Source organism: Eulemur rufifrons, chromosome 16, assembly GCF_041146395.1.
Source record: "Eulemur rufifrons isolate Redbay chromosome 16, OSU_ERuf_1, whole genome shotgun sequence".
NCBI lineage: Eukaryota > Metazoa > Chordata > Mammalia > Primates > Lemuridae > Eulemur > Eulemur rufifrons.
The window spans coordinates 76,524,159-76,547,326 of NC_090998.1; the positions used below are offsets into that span (position 1 = coordinate 76,524,159).

At 39.6% G+C, this 23,168-nt stretch overlaps 1 protein-coding gene across 45 annotated transcripts in view; it reads right to left on the reverse strand.

Annotated features, from left to right (window-relative positions):
- Nucleotides 1-23,168, reverse strand: part of ANKS1B (ankyrin repeat and sterile alpha motif domain containing 1B) — a 967,677-nt gene that overhangs the window by 73,964 nt on the left and 870,545 nt on the right. For 24 of the 45 annotated variants that reach the window (XM_069490549.1, XM_069490553.1, XM_069490547.1 and 21 more), the window contains 2 exons: nt 8,810-8,917; nt 6,559-6,738 (listed from right to left, as the gene is read on the reverse strand). The exons of 6 other annotated variants lie outside the window; for them this stretch is intronic. In XM_069490549.1, coding sequence (XP_069346650.1) covers nt 6,559-6,738; nt 8,810-8,917 — 288 coding nt within the window. Of the gene's footprint in view, nt 1-6,558; nt 6,739-8,809; nt 8,918-23,168 lie in introns of those variants that run through there. 15 more of the 45 variants (XM_069490550.1, XM_069490567.1, XM_069490570.1 and 12 more) reach the window with 3 other exon arrangements.

Genomic DNA, 23,168 nt, shown 5'->3' on the forward strand with positions numbered 1-23,168 from the left:
AATAACAGAACTCTCCTCCCCTTCAAAATTTAGCAAGGTCAGATTATAACAGCCAAAACTGACCTGTGGACCCAAGAACTGGACTGAATATAATGAGAAACATTCCAAAAATTTAACAAGTGGAAAAATAGCCTGCTGTGCCTCTTTTCGAACAAGCTGCTCAATGTCAACAAGCCCAAGGCACTACTAAATATCACAAGGTCAATTCCAATGAAATAGCATTTTTATATGTTGTCAGATTTCTTATTTATTCAGTTGAAAACAGAATCTTTTCTATGGATGCTTTTTTTTTTTTTTAATACATAGTCTTGTTTTAATTGTGGACAGTCCCCTTGGTTAAGCACCACCACGTGGAGGGAAGGTGGAGACATCAGAACTTTAGCAAAATGATGAAGGTGTTTAGGTCTGACTGGGGTCTGTCAGGACAAACTCCGGCTAATGTGCCTCCTTGTTGGACTTGAGAGCGAACAAAAGAATCTAGACTTGTAAGGTGAGTATCAGAACCTCAAAAAGAATCCATCTGAGTGAGTCTCCCACTTCTTCCAATTATTTTTTTTTAAGACTAAGTATAGGATACATGAGACACTACTCATACTGGAATTTGTACTGCCTGGAAGACATGAATCATATTGGACTTTCTAACCCCAAAGTTGTCACAGGTAGAGCAGGGTATATTCTGAGAAGAGACTATTAACTGACCACATTAATAAACAAGGTGTACAACACATCAGGTTTAAATTCCAAGTATAAAAGCACCATTTTCCACTTTTGCTTTGATAATAAGTGGATGACTGTTGGTCTAGAGTTCTTGATGTGAAACAGGCCACAGATATCATCAACATTCCCAACTATCTCTGAAGCTGTGTGTCAGCTTGTCAACTTGACAAGCTGTCAAATCAGAAGCTCATGATGGAAAGCTTACTGAGTTTATTCTTAACCTTCTTTTTTGGTTATATATTATCTGTCTGTGTTTAAGTATTAAGAGTTGCTCTTTAGACCTTCATGAAAAAAAATTCTGAAATCGCGGACAGGCTGAGCCTTTCTGAGTAGTGGCTATGTGATGAAAATCTAAATTAAAAACTAGCCACTAACTTATGGACGTTAAAAAAATCTGATATGACACAGTAATAAGAAAACTTGTTTAGTTTGGGGAAAAAGTCACTTTATGAAATGTTGTTCCTTTCAACATAGTTGTGCTATTTTCTGAAGATTGATTCTGTAAATTCCCATGTTGCCAGAGCAGTGGGTAGAATTTCTAGGAACAACAGGCCTACTCTCTCAGGAAAAGTATAAAAGGATAAATTACAGCTTTCTTCTTTCCCAGAGATGGCATAGCATTTGCCTAATGGCTTTCTGGAATATCCGCGCTTCTCTAGCTAACAATTTTGTGTACTGTGTATTTCAATAAAATTCTAAATTTCATTTAAAGGAAAAAATCTCTTCCTTTTCACTTAATGTTTTATCTAACCATGTTACAATAACATGTTATTACCATGAGATATCTCATGCTATGTACTTTTGTAACCTGAACTGGCAGAGAAAGATTCCATCTATCCTCCGTGTTCCCTGCCTTTGAGATAATTCGACACAGATTCCTCTGCATCATGATACATGCTTCTTGGCAGACTTTGCATTTACACAATTAAAATAATAAGGAGAAAAATTCCAATTCCATTTTCAATATACATTCTAAGCCTGGATAACAATGGAACAAAAAGATGGTCATTATAGAATACAACAACCACCTGAGCATTTGCCTTTCTAACATTTTGCCACCACTTTGCCCTACAATGAATCAGGGACTGACAGGTCATGCATCTGAACTGACAGTCATATCATCTCTCTATATACAGTGCTTTACAGTTTAGAACAGACTTTCACATAGAATTATATGATATATACAAACCTGAGAAACAGGCATCATCCACATTTTAAAGACAAGGAAACTGAAGTTCAGAGATACCGTGTGATTTGGTCCAGGTCACACAGCCAGACAAAAACCCAATCAGAACTCCAACTGAAGAAGCCATTAAGGAAACAGCATCCACTGTTTGGAGAGAGGCAAGAGCTTCTCTGCACACGGAGTAACCCCAGGCCTACATTCAAAGCTATTCATGAACATGGGAGAAGAGCAGAGTTCTGCCAAGATAGGCAGGCTCTCCACTGAAAGGATCAACCCAGAACCACTGTAGTTTTGCATTTAAAGGGTTTCACGGTGATAACCACGAGCTGATTCAGTAAGTTTCCACTAAACTACTAGTGATTTTATCCTCTGCTCGCTGTGCCTACATAAGTGTAATCTATTACAGGATGTGGGAAATTAGCATTTGTTGAATTGTTATTAAAATATTTTATATCATTTTAATACAGAGGCAGCCCACAGGGCATCAGGGGCTATAAAGGAACAAGGGTACGGTCAGGTTGACCAGGGCTTGGGTCTCAGCCTTGCCACTTACCAGCTGTGAGGCCAAGCACTCACCCACCTTGGCTTCCTCACGTGTACATGTGGAATCCCAGGCACAGACCTGGCCATGGCAGGGCTTCCATATGGCTCAGTTTCTTATTTCCCTTCCTTTAATCAAAAGAACCAACATTTATAGAACTAGTGTAACATGTAAAGTGCTTCCAAATAAAGAAGTAACTGATCTAGTCATACTTATTAAGTAATACTGTTTATATTAAAAAATTAAACTTTCAACTGAATTAACTTTCTAAAGATTTAGAAATGATTTAGAACTAATTTAGAAAAAGCCTTTTAATGCTTAACATATTGCCCCAGGTGATTTTTTTTTTAATTTAAATGGGAGTACTCAAAACATAAAGACTTCTACATTATAATTTTTTCTCACTAATATTTAATTTAAAGTTGTACAAAGATATATATTTCTTTTGCTGCTGAGGAGTCTTTATTTTGTGAAAATACAAATACTATTTCATTTTTTCCAAATGTATTTCTGTAAATGGAAGCCTTCTATATATGGTTGTAACTTTTTTGGAAATTTTTTTCTTTTTCAGAAGTTTGGTAAACATGGCCCCTCACCTTACTAATTCCATCACTCTCCTTTATTATTCATGTTAAGAATACTTTGACTTCTCCTAAGTATTATTCAAGAAAACTTCTAAAGATTGCAATTAGGTTCTGTATACTGAAAATATTTTCCTGCTTCTGATACATTTTCCATATTTACATTTACTATCTCATTTGCACGGAATTCAGAATGAAAAGCTGATCTGCCATGTCCTACGTGCATATGAATAGTGCGTAGGGCACCTTGTTTGTGCTAAAATGAGATAACTTTGAAAATTTAAAAGCACTATGCACATTAAGGTATAATTATACAAATATGAGTGCAACATTTATTTATTAGGGGTATGGAAATGTGAGAGTGTTTCAGAACTTTTGGGCTAATGAGTCCAATTTAGAATTACAGGCTAGAGAAGTTATGTTTTCAGCACCATAGGAAACCCATTGTTTAGATGTGTTTACATCATTACATTCAATTAGTGGTGAATTCAATTTTGTTTCTTACATATTCATTTAAGACAATTTGATGCCAGAATATTGTTTATATCAGAATAAAAGGAAACAATAGCCAAAAATATTTGCAAATCCCCTGTGTTCCAAAACAGACATTTAAAATATGGGTTCAAACTGAAAACACCACTCTAGTGTTACATTTGAAATTGAAAATACCACTCTAGTGTTACATTTTAAATATTTGCTAACAAACAAATTTAATAGGTGGAAGGAACATTAAATTTAGCTCAATGTAAGTTTAAGCATTGATTTTCCAAGTTGAGCAAAGCACTTCCAAACACCTGTTGAGCAGACCTTATGAAGGCAAGACTCCTATCAATTATTGCAGCCTCAAAGAACTTAAGGTTTCTGGCCTGAGGCTAGAATTCCAAACCATTCTAGTGGTGGCTCAGCTAAACTTGAAGAAGAACATGAATCTGTCCTGGGGATTTTCTCTCAACCGCATTCTCCTTTCTTTTAGTAGGTAAGAAATCAAGCCTGAAGGTGGACTTTCGCATTTTAGTGGGAAACAGAGACTGGTTAGGCAAAGCATTAACCAAGCTATAATAAGGATCTTAGGAGAAAACTCTTGGGAAAGAACTGTAGAAAGTGAACCCCCGGTTGGAAGGAGGTATAACTAGCTGCTTGCTTACAGGAATTGTAATTGCTAATTCAAGTCTTCAGGGAGACCCAACTTGATTAGCTAAACATATAACTTCAGGGGGAAAAATATAGTCTAGAGAGATATGACAGGTTGTTAAAAAAAAAAAAAAAGCAGCAAATGGATTTGAAAAGTTATTACAACCAAGAAAAAAAAAGAAAAGGAGAACAAGGAAAAAAACATCAATTGGGTAGCTGAGTGGTGGAAAAGTCATATGATAAACGTAATTGTTCAACAACAAAATAATCGAGAATTTCATATTTTGACAATTTAAAGCTTTGAAATAGCACTATTTTTAAGAGGTCTGCATTCATTTCTCCATAATTTTGGGCCTTGCCAAACTAAGAAACATTCTAGAAACAGATAAAAAACTGCAATTAACACAACCTAAAAAGTTGCAATCCCAGAATCCCTTTTTCTTATTGATCAGATTCCTGTAGTGCCATCTCCTATTTTCTCTGCAGCACAAGTTCTGTATTGAACAGCAGGATTTTAGAAAGCTTCTGATAAACTCCTGGTTGCTGATGGAGCCTGTGTCTCTACCAGTGATTTGGACATTGTTAGTGGCACACGTGAGGTGAATAAGCACATTCACACCGACATTCTGTGGCTCACCACTTCCCATCAACTTGCCTATCGTACTCTTCCGCTTTTGGGCTTTTCCCTCTTGGCCAGATAAAAGTCCATTCAGTTTTCTCAAGGCAAGACGATTCCTGAAAAGGATGCATTTCTCACTGGCGTGACAGGGAAAGATCTGGGCTATTCAAAGGGTACTAATGCCCCTGCATGTGAATCTCAGAAAGTAAGATTCTGAGATTGCCAGATTACCTCTCAGTGTTCATACATATGCAGAAGAGTAATCAATTCCTCTGAAAAAAACTGCACTGCACTGTGTGGAGAAATTTCATAAACTATATGAGCAGCCGAGATAGGTAATTCTGTTACTGAAGTTGACACTGTCAATAATAGCTAATGCTCATTAAAGAACTATCCTCTCGTACCCAGGGAGGAGAAGGGTTCAGAAAAGACCCAGTTTGGATTAATACATAAAGACCACGTGGTTCAAGGTTAAAACAAACAAAATGCTGTCATTGGAGAAATCTAACCACATATGTGATCCACAAATACTAACAAGTAGCAGGAAATAAATGAACAGCTTGCGAGAAAAAAGCTTTCAGACTTCCTATTTAAAAGAACACCAGTGAAAACAGTGATAAAGATTAAAAGACAAAAGCAGACAGAGAAAGGAAAAATTATTCTTTTCTTGTTGCTCCTACATTTTCCATCTCCCTCCAATAAAAGATTCTGTGTAATCCCAACATTGCCATTCCTTGCACAAAGAGCCCCGAGAACAATTCAATATTGAGGGAGCAGAGAGGAGACACAATAACCTGGGCCCTCTATCTCCAAGGCATTTGCAGGCAGAATAGCCATAGTTTCTAGAACATTCTCTCCACATTTATCTTTCATGAGCTGCAGCACAGAATGTTTACCAAAGGCTTTAAAAACAAAATCTCACCATAAGAGTTGAGAAAAATATTTAACAACCAAGGCAAAGCAATTACAGGCAAATTTTCACCTCGAGATTCTCATCTTAGGTGTGGGAGGCAGAGAGAAGACTCCTGCACATCAGTCTGAACCTAGAACGAGGATGAAAAGAGTTGATTCTGCCAATAGTTGTCAACAAATCCATATCTTTGAATCTCAGGGCAAAAGGCAGGGCTAGCTGCCCATCTGAATGTGCTTTAAGAACAGCGCCACTGTGTGGTTGTGGCTGACTCAAGTTTCTGGGCAGCGATCTGAGGACAGTCAACCCTGAACTTCCATACCCAAAACAAGGAGAGGTCTGAATGTGACAGATCTCTCTTTTCAATTATTTGTGTCAGGCAGCATCATCATTTTCAGCTATGCAAGGTGATGATACGAGATGATGCAACTAGTCCCAGCAGAGCAATTCTATACGAATGTGTAAACTTGGGAGAAAGTTAACAACATTACCCGGAGGTAATCTTCCCCCACCCCCAGCTCTACCCTATTATCCAACCAATTTACAAGTTATCATCTAGACTTTTATTAGTCATTTTCATTATGACTTGATTTTGACATAGCATTATTCCCTTTAGGGCAAAGACTTTTTGGGTGCAATGAGATCAGACATCATTTCCTCAGGAAGAATGAATAACAAGGATATGTGTATACATTCCATTCCCAGAAATTTCTGTTTCAGTCTCGTTCAAGCGAGCAAGGCATAAAAGACATGGCATAAGATGGTAAAGTCCCAATTAGGCGTGGACAATAAGCATCACTGGAAGCTTAGAATGCATTACCTGGTACAGGTGAAAGGCAAACACATCACAGAGGCTTACAACAAACACCTTACCTGAGCCATCTGCCTCTCCAGTTTTGATCGAGGAATATCATCAAAGTAGTTTTCATTTCTTCTCCTCCTTGCATCGCCCTGCATGATAATGTGAGGAACGTCTAGGGAGCCACCAGTGGTGTAAGTGCTTTGGCTAAGTGATGGAGACAACTGAGGAGGAGTGTGATTACCACTGGGTTCCTGAATGGAAATACATCATGAAATAAATACCATGTTCTGTGGCTAACCTTTGGTTTCAAAATTGCGAAATATTGACAAGACAGACTGTGGGGCGGGGAGTCCTTTTTGAATCAACTTGCCCAGGAATGGGTGACGTTCCACCATTTTATTAAATGGCATGATCTAGTCCATACTTTTCCCCCTAAGTATTTCAGGTCAAAGGTTTGAAGTATAGTTAGGTTCTGTCGTCTGAAACTAGCACTATGGATGATCTCAGGAGGGAGGCACACTTACTACGTTGGGTACCCCTGATGCCATCACGTGTGTTTTTACAAGGGAAGGAACTGGATCTTGGTGCAGGCAGAGTGTCCTCACCATGGTAGACGCCATGGTAGGAAAGATTAAATGGGCCCCAATGGGTCTTGATCCTCCACCAAGGAGTGGTCTGACTGTAGGACCAGGAAGAGGACACAGCATGGCGACACAGCATGTCACACACACAGACCGCAGAGCAGGGCATGTCATGACAGAGGGTGCTTTTAAAGACAACTCCAGCTGAGGGGACTGGGTCAGAAGGGGCACAGTCGGCTGAGCTCTAGTGTCTGCAGGTGAGATGAGGATTGGGGTGATGGTGGTTCTCCAGGCCTCCTTTGACAGATGTAGGTCCTGCACTTTTTCTTGGGAATCTGTCTCTGATCTGGCTTTTGTTCCCCTAAATCCCTTCCAGGGAGCCAGATGGAGAGGTTCAGAAGGGGAAGGGAAGGAAGTAGAGTAAGTGGCAGGAAATTACTCCTCTAAACAGTCACTTTAGGATGATTACACCAATGGTGCCTACGTCTTCCTCTCCTTCCATGTAGCAAAACGAAAGCAAAACAAGAATCGCTTTCTAACCTCATTTTTTTTTTTCCAGTTTAGGAGAGGATCCTCTTCTTGAAAGGGAAAAATTTCCATTTCTACTCTTATTATTCCCAAAGCCTTCCAGTAGCTTCCAAATATCCCAGTGTATCCCAATTCTCCCAGTGATCAATTTTCCCCCCAGCTCCCTCCTGGAGCCAATTCTCTTGCATTCCCTAAAATCTTTGTGTATATTTTCTTCTCCTCCAAAGCTGAATCAAACTCAAAATCTTAACAGCTCCTCTCCTGCCCTAGTCTCTGCTGTCCTGACCGTGGCAGTACTGTTTGCCGAAGTCACTGATAAGAGGCGCGAGGCTGCATTTTATCATTTCATCGTGCACAGGCACGTCTAAGTGTGTGCTCTGTTCCGCTTTACTATCGATAACTTTCCTGGCACTCACAGAAAGGAAATCAGGAGAAAGATTGACTCAAGTGAGCAGAGTGGGAACTCTGCAACTTTCCAGGGAGATCACAGCTTTGTGATGAATTTTAGAAAAGTTCTTATAAGATTCATGAAAACCAGGGACTGTCGGCTACTCCTTGCCGTTGTCATTTTGCCTGAAAATGACAATGGCATTCCTTTCTCTCCCTTTCTTTCTCTCTGCCCTTTCCTTCCTGCCTTCCGGCTCTTTCTGCTTTATTTCTCTCTCCCTTCTGTATTTCCTTTCTAGCTTTCTACCCTAATTCTAAAATATAGCTGACATGCATAAATAATAAAGTTTATTAAATAAAGTTTTAGATTCCCTTGGCTTAATCTTTAAAGTGGGTAAAGCTGGACAATTTCCCACTTCTTGGAAAACAGAAGACCCTAAGGTTAATTTTAAATTGATCTTTTACTTAACTGTGGTCCTGGATCGATTTTCTTTCTGTGGGTTTGAGGAGTCTGACAGAAAACTCATTTCCGCTCTCCCAGCGCAGAGGGGAGTGTGGGACGGGACGTGAGGGAGTGGTTCTTTAAAGGTGGGGTTTTGTCAGACTGAATCCCATTATAGATGGGTATCTAGACCTCACAAATATATATTTAACCAACTGAGAAAAACAAATCTTGTTGTATAAAACACAACCCAAAGGGAGACAGTTTTTTATACGGATAAGCTACATGGAAAACAGCCTGTCCTTCCTGATCCATTGCTTCAGCCATTGTATTGCACAAAAGAATTCTCAAGGATAAGGGTGGACAAACGTGCTTGGCACTTACCCTGAGAGTGATGGACCGAGGGGGTTTCTGCGGGGGATCCTCGTGCAGCCTGTCTCCCAGAGATGCCAAAATACGTTTCCTGTGGCCAATCAAATTGATTTTTAAAACCTGCAACAACATATATTTGGGTTAAATATTTCATTTGAGAAAAAATAGTTTTCACATGTCCTATAATATGAGGGGTGAAAAGAGATGTATGCAAAGTTCCCCCCGCGCCATGAGAGATGAGGTGTGAAATCAGTGTGACCCCTGAGTCCAGAAAGATCGGAGTAGCATCCGGAAAGTCTAGAATGGCAAAGTAGTGAGGGCAGAAAGAGAAGGCTGGACGGTTCTCCTTCCATGCAAGACCGCCTGCGAGTCCCACTCCTGACACAGCAGACCCAAGACCTTGCCAGAGGAGAAGGCAGCTCTCCTCACTAAGCAGCTGAAAGCTCACAGAATAAAACCTGAATCCCAACCTGACCTCGGGGCCCAACAGAACAGGGTACCTGCTGTCTCTCTCTGCCCATGTCGCTGCCTCTCTGCCCTCCATCTAGTGAGTGGGTCTTTCAGGTGCTCAGTCACATGGCTCCTCTGGGCCTTGAACACTCCACCCTCCTTCTTGCCTTGGCGCCTCTACCCCACTCAGCCATCTGCCTGGAATATTCCCCCCAACCCCTCCAGCCCTTGAGATTTTTCAAATAACCAGTGACTTCTCATCCCTCTCTGAAAGAGTCGTGCCCTCAACCTCTGTCGAGCTCTATCCTGTGCTCCTCTTTTTATCATTCTCTGAAAGAACTTCATGCACAGGTTTAGTGTTTGTGTACTGCCCCTCCTTGGGTAAGCTCCTGGGAGCAGGGCATTGGCATATGCTTATCACTATTATTGCCTAAATGCCTAAAGCGATGCCTAAAATAATAAGGGCTTAATGAATATGAAAGAATGAATGTTAATACAGATGAAAGTAGCCAAATTAGGGTTAGGATGAAGCTCCCTACTTGGGTAGACTCAGAGCCTCCCCAGGACGGTATTTGAGTCTGACAGCGCTTCAAAGGCACATGGCAGAGGAGACATCAAAGAGAACTGGGACTTGCATAGACCCTCAATCCCCAGCCTCATTCCTGGTACTTTACAAACGCTACCCCTTTCCATCCTCCCAACATCTCTATCTGGAAGGATTTTCTCGCTTTATAGATGAAGAAACTGATGTTCAGAGTGGGTAAGTCACCTAACCAAGAGCCAGTATGTGGTGGCTCTGGGATGTGAATCAAGTTTGCCTGACTCTAAAGCTTGTTTTACTCCAACGTATACACTGCAAAGTTTAGGCGTTATCTCCAAATACTACTGACTTTAAAAAAACAACATATTATGAATCCATTCATAAAAAATGGATCTATTTCTTCCCTGTCCATGTACAGTCCCAAGATATAACAAGTCTTGTTGGGTAACTAGTTTCCAAAGTAGTTACCCATTGTGTAAAATTTTTTCCCTCTGTTTTCAAGTTTTAAGGCACAGGGGATGGCATTTCTTTGGCACATTTCTTTGGCACACGTCCCCCGCTACCTTGAATTTTTATTTGTCTATTTGTCAGTTAGCCTATTGGCCTTTCGGCCTACGTTTATTTAGATTTTAAACTCGCTCTATGCTCTATTCCTTTTCCATGCACCCTCTGACCCACACCTGCTGCTGCTGATGGGGACGGTAAGTGTTAACCGAGGTAAATGTCTCCATGTACCACATCCCTGTGATTTTATAACCCTTCATCTTCCCAGTCTGAGGAATCCTAATCTTTGCAAGTTTGTTTTCATAAAGCAGCTCCTCTTTCCCATAGATCACTTTAGTTGACATTCTCTGGACCTTCTCCTACCCCATTACAACTGCTTAAAGTTTGTTGAAAAAAATGGCTCACAATACTCAGGTATAAGCGAACCGTGGCTTTACATTTAAGCAGGATACCGTTTTCGGCGTTTAATCCCCCTTTTAAAATGTGTTTTCTAAGCACACCTGATTTCTGGCTGGCCTTTTAGCTGCAGTAGGAATTACTAGGGACAAAAGTATACATGGAGTGTAAAAGCCTTTAATTTTGTTATAGCTGATAGTTCAAAGCCTTTTAATCTAGGAAGGATGGTTTGAATTATTTTTCCCTAAATTCCTTATTTTACGGTTGTCCATGCAGAAGCCCATCTGCTCTCCTCTGCCCACTCACACAGCCCTGTGTTATCTCTCTGCATTTATATGAACCATTTTGGCATTTTGCTACCTGGAAGAGCTTAGCAGTTTTTGCAAATCTGGAAATTTCACTATGTACTCCTTTCAGATGATTTATAAATATGCTAAGTAAGTGTGGCCGCGGTGCTGATTACTTGCAGGCAGCATTGTTTACACGATCCATAAAAACGCTGTTATATTCTTGCGTTGTTTCTTTTTTTTTAAGCATTACGATCAAAGAATGCCCCCAGCAAAAATACAACAACAACCTTTTCAAAGGTATTTTGCAAGTCTAAACACACTCCATTTTCTTATTCTTTTTTATTCTCGCTCTCAATTATGTTGCCAAAGGCTTCTATTGGATATAAATTCTTCCCATAACATTCCCAACTTCCTTTCTCCCAGTAGGCAATTGGACCTGACACTGCTGGTGCTACCTTGGGCCCCTGAGTCCTGCTAAGAAATGTTCTTATATAGTAATAAAGACACTCAATTATTTTGACAAATAACTGACACTAAATAACAAATATAACTATGGTAGAATTGAGCTGGTGTAACCTTCACTGTTGTTTTTGTTTGACTCTTCAGCAATTCAATTTTGGGCAAGTTACCGGAGTCCTCTGATTTCAGTTTTCTCACCGATAAAGTGAAGGAGTTAATGCTAATCTCGAATGTTGTTGGGAAGAGGAAGAGTAAGACTGTGAGAATAACCAGCACAGTGCCTTGCACATAGAAGAAGGAATCTTCAAAGTGTGCTTATTCCAGCCAACGGACTCCGGGGATGCACAGAAATCCTGACCCAAAAGAACAAGGACTTGGTTATTTTCATAAAGTTCATCACATCAAACAAATATGCTGGTGCTTTGCATGACAGGATTTGTCTAACCTTAGAAAAGCCCTCACTGAAGCAATTTATCCTGGTAGGAGCGTGTCTGATTTCTAGTTATTAGCTTGATACTAAACCTAATTTAAAAGGCTGCGCCATTCTCCCATCCACACTGCTAATCTCCAAGAGGAGCTGAGCTGAGCTGAGGAGCTCCTCTACATCGGAGCCCGTTGTTGCCTCCTCATAGAGATGCCCAGGAGAGCGTGAGTGGCCAGATAGACAGACAGAGAACAAATTAACACAGAATGATGACTCATGTCAAAAACACCTAGGTAACTCTCCTTGTTTATTAGAAATGAGGCCCTATCACCGAAGATACTGATAATAACTACCACTTATGGAACATTTTCTATACTCTAGTTCTATATTCTAGCTGTGCTAGAAACTGTACCAAGTGCATTATGTATGTGTATAAATATTTCATTTAATCTGTATAATAACATCATCATTCACATTTTAGAGATGCAAATCTGATGCTCAGAAATGCTGAGTAACTCACCTAAGGTCACACTGCTAACAGGTATCATGGCTGGAATTTACACCTGATTCTCAAAGCCCTGCCCGTTACTACTCACCGTGCCCTTCTTACTGCTATTAATCTCTACGCTTTGGCCTTAGCTACAGTACTGGTTATGCCATTGTGATGCTCCTTACAATGGTGCTTCTTATCTTGAGTTACCATGTTTAAAACATTCATGTGGGGTCTTGACCATCTGAAAACATTGAAATGATTCAGTTTTGGGTAAGGCTCATAGCAGAGTTAAAGCTACAGACAAAAAAGGAGATACCTCACAGAATTCCCTGTGAAATGCATATCCAGACCAAGGAAAGGAAACCCTCATCACCTAAGATTCAATCTGTTGGCTAATTGTGGAGTTGGTAAAGAAGATGACATTTGGCTTCAAAACTCCCAAGTTGACAATAGGAAATCCAATTAGTGAGACAATGTTCCGAAGAAAGACAGTCATTATGGAAAAGTCAAGTTTGAGGGCAAATGGGTTTGCTTTGAGTGAGAACAGCTTACTATCTGGTCATCTCTGTAAGCAGACAGGGTTCCTGAAGGAGTGGAATCCTATCGCCCCAGGCACCATGACTAATAATTGGTTTGCAAACCTTTAGTTTTCAAAAAATCAGAGCAATGGTTAGAATGATTACTGTGGTGGAGAAGAATTCTGTGAGCTTTCATTACTGCTTGGCTGAAAGTTAACTATACGTACAAAGAACCCTATGGGAGTAAAAGATAAAGAATTGGTAATATATTAGAGATTTAGTTATTCTAAGATATCATGGCAATATAGTTCAAGTCAAAAAACGATACTGAGTTTCTGTCACAAATTATTTGGAGGATTCAAAGGGAAACTCAACTAATAGAGCTTACAATATCGGAGAGATTGGGTACAAATAACTACACTGTTATTATAGGAATTATAACTAGGAAAAAATTATTATACATGTGAGCATAAACATATGGTTCCAATTGCTGAGTTCCAGTAGGTAAAAAATAAAAGATATTGAATGTTTTCTTAATGGTTTTTATTACAACCATCATAAGAGAAATGTGGGTCAAAGGCAGGGAATATTGTTGAAACAACACAGGTTGGTATCCGCTTATCAGAGCAGTAGCTGCCTCTAGGCATTTTCTCCAGTGTCAACTGAAGAGGACAATTCCAGAAACTCTATTGCAAATCCCAGCAATAGGAGAATAACTGTGGTAGATGACGGTGCTGTAATATTTTGTCACTGCCGTTTATGTTTCTCGGTTTGGCTATGGAAATTTTGCCAGATAATATCATGACATTAACCTTGCTGAGTGGCTTGCATCAGAATACATGTCACAGCAAAGCTGAAAGTGTGTACTTAGATTTATTTTTAAATGTGATATGATATAAACATGTTTAAATTTCATGTGCTATAAATTTAAACATGTTTAATTTAAACATAATGTAAATTAAACATTTTTCTTTATCTGCTTTTAAAAAATTAAACAGTGTTTTTATTATAATGATAATACTGCTTTTCCACTGCAGATGCTTTATAAAATACAGAAAAACAAATAAGAGAACAAGTTATCCATAGGCTATCAACATCTAGGTGTACGTACTTTCATTTTTTTCCCCATGATTATGTTGTATGGTGGCCATATTGTAAGTACAATTTTCACTTTGATTTCTTTCACTTAATATCAAAGCTAAAGAATTTTTTCATTTTCATTGCCATGTTTGCATAGGCACAATACAAAAACACCATGGACAAACTGCAAGCATGTACGAGTCATGAAGAAAAATCATGTAGCGACAGTCTGTCTCCATGTTCTGCATGAAATCTCAATCCATTTATTGCTGGATGTACCAACTCCTGAAGGGAAAAATCACAAATCTACGTAATGTTCCTCAGTGTCATATTTTGCATTTGTTATGTTTTGGAGTTCAGATTTAGCTGACAGATGTGAAATAGCACATGTGGCTGGAATTCTCCAGAGATTACACGTCACAGTGCTGGGCACACGGACGATTCTAGTTATCACTTCCGTGGGACTGCATCCTTTTTGTTTCTGGATTTTTACTTGGGAGGAGGAAACAGTTTCATCCTACATTTGGAACTTCCATTTTAGGAGGGGTATGTTATTCCCCCTTTCTGTTCTAGACATTTGCCAACTAAAGAGAGCAGCTCCCGTGCAAGTCTACAGAGCACATCTGGTTTTAAAGTGGCCTCTTCTAACAAAACTTCAAGTGTTCTGAGCTGTTCTGGTGTTCTTAAATGCTGAGAATGGAAGTTGAGGTGGAAGTTTTTCTGCTTGGTTCTCATCTGCAGAACTAAAATTGCAATTGGTTGTGAAAGGCCCCCACGCCCCAAACCGGGTAATCATTTCTAAACACTTTCCACCTGAGAGCATCAAGGCACATGTACCTGTGTATCATCTTTTTACAACTCCCACAATCTCAGAAATCCTCATTTGAACTTGCATCTGATTTTATTTTAATTTTTTATTTTTTTTATTTCAGAACATTACAGGGGTACAAATGTTTATGTTACATATATCGCCTTTGCCCTGCCCAAGTCAGAGCTACATTTCTCTCTCATTTCTTGGACTGCAATAACCCATGTCTAGCATGGGATGATGGAGAGAAAGACTTCAGAAGCAGAAAGTCATGACATTTGGTCTTCCCCTGACTCTTCTCTTAACTAAGTGATCTTTGACACCTTTGAGTTGTGACATAAAGAGGACAATAATAATCTTATACAACAAACATTTATTGGATGTCTTTCACATATAACCACCATGTTATGCAATTTGTGAACCACAAAGAAGAAAAAATATTCAGTCCTCTAGGGCTCTCAATACAGGAAGTAAAAAAAAAATACATACAAAATGTATGTGTGTATATGTGTGTGTATTTCTACCTATCTGTCATCTATCCATCCAACCACCTAAATACATATGTCTACACAGCCTTCCCAGTCTAAAAGGAGTGTCTGTGGATTTAATAAGAATGACTAGGAAACTGCTCTGGAAATTATAAAGCACTGAACTAAGGCATTATTGCTCTCTTTTTAAAATTTTATTTTAATAGATTTAGAGGATACAGACAATTTTTTGTTACATGGATGAATTGTATAGTGGAGAAGTCTAGGCTGTCAGTGCACCCATCACTTCAATAGTGTACATTGTAACTGATATTTCTCTTTTAAGTATAACAGAAACTTAAACCTTCTTACCCTTTCCTTGAATAAACTTATCATCAATATTTTGAATATTATGTTATTTAAATGTGCTATTATAGCTATCTCTGAGTAGAATTTAGATCCAGAATCATGCCTTTCACTTCTCCAGCCCTCTCTCCTTTTATCTCTTTGCTCCACATATACACACCTGTGCATATTCTAGAATGTCCTTGCCCCCTCTTTCCATTAGAATCCAGCAAGGAGGAAATCCAGCTCCACCTAAAGCCTTCCTTGCTCACCTTGGATTACAATGACCTCTAGCTCTCTGAATTTCTCTACTATTTGTGGGCTGCTCTGTGCTGTTGACACCTGATACATCCTGGAGTGTACAGCTAGCTCTCTTTCTATGTTTATATGTCTTGCCTGGTCATCTATATGCTCTGGAAAGTCAGACATAGTGTCACTGCATCCCAGAGTCCCTCCCAGCATCGAGCACACAAGTCCATGTCACAGGGGCACCCCTACCATCTCAACTCTATTCCCTTTTGAGGTGGACAACAAATGAAGCAGGGGAGATGTCTCTGAAAGGAAAAGAGGGAAGGAAAAGAACACCCAGGTCTTATTTCTTCCCCTTTTACCCTCAAGCATTTTCTGTTCCTTCTGAGCTTTGGCACCTTCATTCCCGTACAGACTTCCATGGGTGACGTGAGATTTCCTAACCTCCCACCATCTGTGGCATCTTGCCTTACTTACCTCTACCAATTCATCTAAAAAAAAAAATCCCTCTCCTTAGATTTTTCCAAATTCTCTTGTCTTTCTTCTGTTACTTTCAAAGCAATTGCTACTAAATAATCAGCAAATAAGTTCATTAGACAGATGCCAGCAAAAGACAACTGTATTAACGTATGGGAAGGAAAAGAGGTTCTAAGGTTTACAGCTCCAGAGAGAGCAAAAGATAGTGAGAAGGAGCGAAGAAAGTGAATGTGTTTTCTGAATATAGTCTGTCTCAATAAACAGGAAATACTAATTATGAGGAAATGAGATCATCTTTGCATGGAAAGAGAGACCTTAATGGTATAATTGCCTCTGAGCATTGAAGGGCTCTGGAGGTACAAAGCCCTTTTTTGTAATCAATAAGAATCTTAGGTTTATTTGCAAAGCTCTCTGAATTACCTCTTGATGAAGGTACTAATTTTCTGATTATATTTTCACATAAACATTGCTTCAGAAGATTAAAAAAAAAAAAACAACACACACACACAGCAAACCAACCAATCAGTTCCTAATTAATTTCCCTGCAAGTTACTTTTAAGTACAGCTTGCTGCAAGCTAGATCTTTATAGGAGAAATTTGGTTTGCATTGCTCAATAACCCGATCATTGGGATTGCTGAAGGAAAAATCTGTTACAAAAGAAAATGGGAAATGTGTGCAATATCCCACATCCGAAGTTATTCTTGGAGACGTGATGATGTGCTAACAGCATTTGAAAACTGCAAATAGCCCTGCAGTATTGTTAATACACAAAAATGCTTTGCATCTTAAGAAGTAGAGAGACCACTGTTTTGCTTATGTTTTGCTAACCAAGCAAAATATTTATAGTGAATGAGGGTATTTTTCAATTTATTTTTTTCAAAATTTGAGGTAATAAAATTTATGATCAATTATATTACATGACTAATGCTCTCAGCACTGTAAATGAAATTATGGTTATCAAAATTCATTAACGTATGTCTATATAATATAAAATAAACTGAAATATGCAAACTACATGAATATTCCCATATTTGTAAAGAGAAGGTTTAAGACAAATTGAATCTCAAGAGATATTCCTAGGTAACTGAGGGCCTGGTTACCCAATTTTTGGATTATATAATAAATGGTCTTTTCTGCTCTGTTGGTGCTCTGCCTTTCTTTGTGCTGTTTAGCGACTTTAATGGCATATAACACCCTCTGTCAGAGGATAGAATAGTGAAAGAAGCAATGAATTCAATCCAGTCAATTCTTTTTCTTGTCAGCAGCTCTGGTAAAAGAAATTGATGTGGGAGGAGGTAAAAATCTATCTAAAACTAGCTAAATTAAGGTTTTAAAAATGCATCCATGAATTTTACTTAGCCTAGCTAGCTACTACTGCCCTTTAGAATTGGGTGTTCACTGTTTTCAGCCCATGTGCGGAAGGGAAAAGGATGTTAAGGGTTAAAAAAAATATTTCTTAGGAAAGCAGATGTTGTTAGTTCCAAGGACAGATTCAAGATGAGAAAGAACAGGATGACGACAGAGAGAGAGAGATTTCTTATAATCCCTTTTCTTCCACTATCCCTGCCTCTACCTTACCCCCACCCCTACCGCTAGCCCCTTTCTTTCCTCCTGGAGAGCCGCAGAACAGAATAAAGCTGGAAATCACGACATATCCATTGGAATTGCTAAATTAAGAAAGAAAGAAAAAAAAAAAACTGATCACACCAAGTGGTGGTGAGAATGTGGAGGAACTGGAACTCTCATATTGCTAGTAGGAACGTAAAATGGTATAGTCACTTTTTGGAAATCTGCCAGTCTCCCAAATTTTGACCAAGTTTCTTAATGTACAACCCAGCAAGTTGACTCCCAGCTAGCAACCCCAGAGAAATGAACACATATGCCTACATTTAAGCAGCATTATTCATAACAGCTGAAAATTAGAAATAATCCAAATCTCCCATCTACTGGTGAAGGGATAAATAAAATATGGTATATTCATGCAATGAAATACTGTTCAATGATTAAAAAGGAATGGACTACAGATACATGCTACAGCATGGACAGACCTCAAAAACAGTATGCTAAGTGAAACAAGCCAGACACATAAAATACATATTGTATGATTCCATTTACATGATGTTTCTAGAAAATATAAAACTATATATACAGCAAGCAGATCAGAGGGTGCCTGGGGTAAAAATGGAAGCAGGGATCGACTGTGATGAGCACGAAAGAATTTTTTGGGCTGATGGAAATGTTCTAAAACTGAATTGTGGCGGTGGCTGGACAGCTGTATAAGTTTACTAAAACTTATCCAACTGTATACTTAAAATGGGTGATTTTTATGATCTGTAATTACATTGTAATAAAGTTGTTTTAAAAAAGGATAATGCTAGAGAAAGCATCAAACATGCAGCATAAACAAGGCTACTCCTGAAGGCTATAATTCAGCCTGCTCCAGAGAGAAACCTCTGTTTTCTTGGAATGTACCACTTCCCAGCCTGACTAAAGAGTAGGCAACACATAAATTTTAGAATGTCCAATATATTGCAAGAAAAATGTGACCCACAGGGCAGCTTTGTCTGTTTAGCTATAGGCCGACGGATGAATGGCATATTCTTTGTTATAGGTGTACAACACAGTAAATTAGTACTGATTTCCCAAATGTGGGTATATTTTTGAGGGTCTTAATCCTCCTAGCCATGACACTTTGGTAAAAGTGTTTATGCTTTCTGAACAGTGACCACACATGGTTTATGAATGTTTGAAAATAGTGCAGTGATCACCAGGAGCCAGCATGGGTTCTTTCTGTAGGGGTAATGAGTAGTGAAAACAAGATGGCCCTCCGGAGCTAGGGAATGAGGCTACATCTCAAGCACTAAACTAATCTCATCAGCAGTGCTATGCTTTGAGTTTGTCCCCACCAAAACTCATGATGAAATGTGATCCCCAGCAAGGTGGTGTTGGGAGGTGGGGGCCTAGTGGGAGGTGTTTGGTTCATGACGGTGATCCCTCACGAATGGCGTGTGCCATTCTCTGGGGAGTGAATGAGTCCTGGCTCTGGCAAGACGGGATTAGTGCCCCTTGGGTTTTGCCTCTTGGATGGTGTTCACTTCCACTTTGATCTTCCGCCATGTTGTGAGGCAGCACCAGAAGCCCTCGCTAGAAGCAGAGCAGGGGCCGGCACCACGCTCCTTGAATTTCCCAGTCCGCAGGGCTCTGACTTAAATGAACCTCTTTTCTTTATAAATTACTCAGTCTCAGGTATTCTGTTGCAGCAACACAAAACAGACTAAGACAAACAGACCGACTGGAGTTAGAATGACTTCCCGGCCCAGAAAGAGCCCATGGAATTTACTGGCAATTTGACTATTTAATCAGTGATACTGATACCCAGCTAAACAAAGAAGGTCTGTGTCAGGGTCAGGTGGGGAGGAGAGGGTAGAGGGCAGAGGCAGGCAATGAAACAAGGGATAAAAGAGAATCAGAACGTCTGCCTCGCTTTGGCAGCATTGCTGGGTGAGAGGGACTGAATCTGCAGTCGGCAAGCTCCCTGATCACTTAAGAGATACTCTCTGCCTTGGGGAAGGGTTTATTCATCAGGTCTTGTATTGATCCAAACAAAACATCCCTTGAAATTCCTTTTTTCTCCAATACCATGTGAGCCAGGAAGCAGCAATCACTGAATCAGTTTTCTGGGTACGCAGATACCAGAAAAGGGAGTGTTGAAGATGGAGGGGTTAGGGAGGGAAGCATTTGGTTACAGTTAAAGAATCCTTCCATTATATATTAACAGACTGGAAATCTTGATACATTGTTTCCTCCTCAATTAAATTAAATCAACACCATGGAGTCACAGAATCTGCTCAGGAGGGCACAGTGATTAAGACTTGTGGGGTACTTACTATATATGAATTTTGGTCAATTATTTAATCTCTCTCAGCATCACCTAACTCATCTAAAATAATGGGATTAAAACACCTCTTAGTGTTACTGTCAGGATTCAATGAGACACACGCAATGCACCGAGCGCAGTGCTTGGCATAAATGAGGCTCAAAAAATTCTAACTTCATTCAGTGTTTTGATTAGGCCCAGTTTCTGAACTGGAAGGGCTGAGCCCACCCCTGGAACTTGGTCAGCTCATCGATGTTACGCCACAGCCAAGAGCGGCCAGCAACCAGCCATGCGCAGTTTCTCTGGCAACAACCCCTGTGCCATCAGCTACTCTTCTTTTCAAACTTCAGTGGTCTCATTAAAAATAAGTTTTTGCCAAACTATATTAACTTCCTTTTTTTGACGGGATTATTAGTATGAGGTTGACAGACCAGGAGAATGCCATAGATATAGTGCCTTTGATTCCAATAAAGCACTTGATGAAGTCTTTCATTATCTATAAGATGTTGGGCTCTATGAAAGAAAAATTAAATGGATTCACAGCTGGTTGTATATCTACACCCAAGAGGCTTGATGAATGGCTCTGTCACAACCTGCAGGGAGACCACTGATTGAATGCCACAGGGTTCTGTCCCGGCATTCTGCTCTATTCAGTATTTTTATTAATGGCATCAAAGTAGACATAAGAGGAACCCTTATCAGATTTTTCAATGACACAAAACTGTGAAGGAATATTTAATACGATAATAGGCCAATGCAAAATTCAAAATTCTCTCAACAGGCTGAAAGGCCAAGCTGACACCAAAAAGATGCAGCGTAACAGGGATAAGTGTAATGTCTTACATTAAGGTTCCAAAAGAAAGCAGTTGTGCAAGTTCAAGATGGGGAAGATGGGGCTTTTCCATAGTTCAAAGAAATAGCTGAACTTGCAGTTAAACACAGGAAGGGGTCTGGTGGGAAGCATGCAAAAGTAAGGGTGAACGGGAAGGGAATACACCCAGATAAAATGATTTTACCACACAAGTCATCTCATTTACCTGACCATTTCAACCTTGCAAGGTTGGTGATTACTTCCATTTTGGAAATGAATAAACAGAGGCTCAGGAATTTAAGGAACTTGTTGAAGGGGTGACAAAGTCAGAATTTGAATCCACTTCTGAGTTCCAAAATGCATGCTTTTTATATTCATTATATTTCTCTCCTGGAGTTGCTGTGAGGCTCAAGTGAGGCAGTTCGAATGGAAATACCTAGCACAGGGCCTGACCCGTATCTCCTGCTCAGAAGTTGTTGGGTTTTCCCCCCCAGAGACTCATTAACTGTGAGGCTGTGTGCTTATGTGGATGACTGGTACTTTATGCATTGTCCTATGAACACTGCAGTCTATTCTAAGTCTTTTCTCAAGTTTATCCATTGATGTAACTACCACAGAAATGACTCTGTTGATTTTCCTTCTCCCACTCACCATTATTCCAAAATCCTTGATGCCAGAAGAGGAAGCTTGGCCTGGAAAAGGTACTGGAAAATTTGAGGGTGATCTGAAATCTCTGACAGTCAGTAATGATTCCCAGGTAATTAAAACTTTTTTTTAAATTAAGGTAATTTTCAAGGGTTGCATTAGTGGTTTAATGTTGCGTATTTACGTGATAAAAACCTCAATTACCTTTACATAATGAGGTGATATGTTAAGTAACCTTAACCTTAGTATAATGATATCATGCAGAATATACAAAATTTTCACTTAGTTCAGTTTTTAAATTAGTTTATCTTATGGTTAAAATGATGTTTGTTTGTTTTTTTTCTGTTGTTGCTGGAGTCCTTATTGAAATTCTTCCTAAATATACATGTATATTTTTTCCTCTCCTGCCTAAGGGTGGTTATTGATGGTCTTTAATTCTTTCCTGGATATTTGGAATACTGCATTGCATCTGAGTCATGCTCTGTGAAGGCCATTTGTCACCAGGCCACGGTGCTGCGGCAGAAGCTTGCTGAGGAATCCACACTGGCCCCAGCAGTATCCTGGAAGATTTTGGTCTTTTAAATAAATTAATTCTTAGGAACAGTTGGTTGTCATTATCTCTTGCACTGAAAGTAAGGGCTAACAACATTGGTTATCTAAAAGTTCCAGTTAATGGAGGTTTTACTGTAAAAAATAATCCTTTATGGGAAGATGCAAGCTCCTTTTAATTTCTCTCCCTACTTCTCTTGGCCTAGGCCAGTCATGATTCACAAAGCTGGAGAAGGGAGAGTCATTAGCTGCCGGGCAGCCCATCCTGGCAAGGAGAGGGACAGCCAGGATGAGGGACCAGGTCGGTCGACCTGTGCAGTGGATGAGCCGAGAATCTCTTCTGTAAACTGTAAACTGTAAATGGAGAAAAGTGATGATTCTGGGGGCGGAAGATGCTTTGAGGGCCAGAGCATGTGATCTGCAATAAAGTGGATCATTTCCTTCAGGGTTTTAGACCCAAATGTGAATGCTCCAGTGGACTTGCACAAGTTGTGCCTTTTTTTTCCATCTGGTGAATCCCTACTCATCTTCCAGTATTTCAAGACCAAGCTCAAACACTACTTTTGTGAAAGGTGAAACTTCCACCCACACCCTTTGCCGTCCACCCCCCGCCACCGAGCACAGGTGCTGCAGCTAGGTATTTGCATGTTTCCTTCTCTAGGCAGAAATCTTCTTGAAGGCAAAAATAAACCTAGCATGTTGAGTATTAGAAGGTGGCTCAAAACCAAACCAACTAGACCAAAATAAGGAAATCCCAAAACAGATAATAGCAACAGAACTTCTGAATGACAGAATCAAACTAGTCATTCTCCATGAAAAATATCTAACAGTACTTAGCATACTGTATGAAAAAATGAAGTATATGTGTTTTGTTTTTTTAAACCACTTTATTCAGGTATGATTACATGTAAAAGTTGGACATATTTAATGTATACAACTTGATGAGACTGGGGAAACCATCACCTCCATCAAGGCCATAAACATATC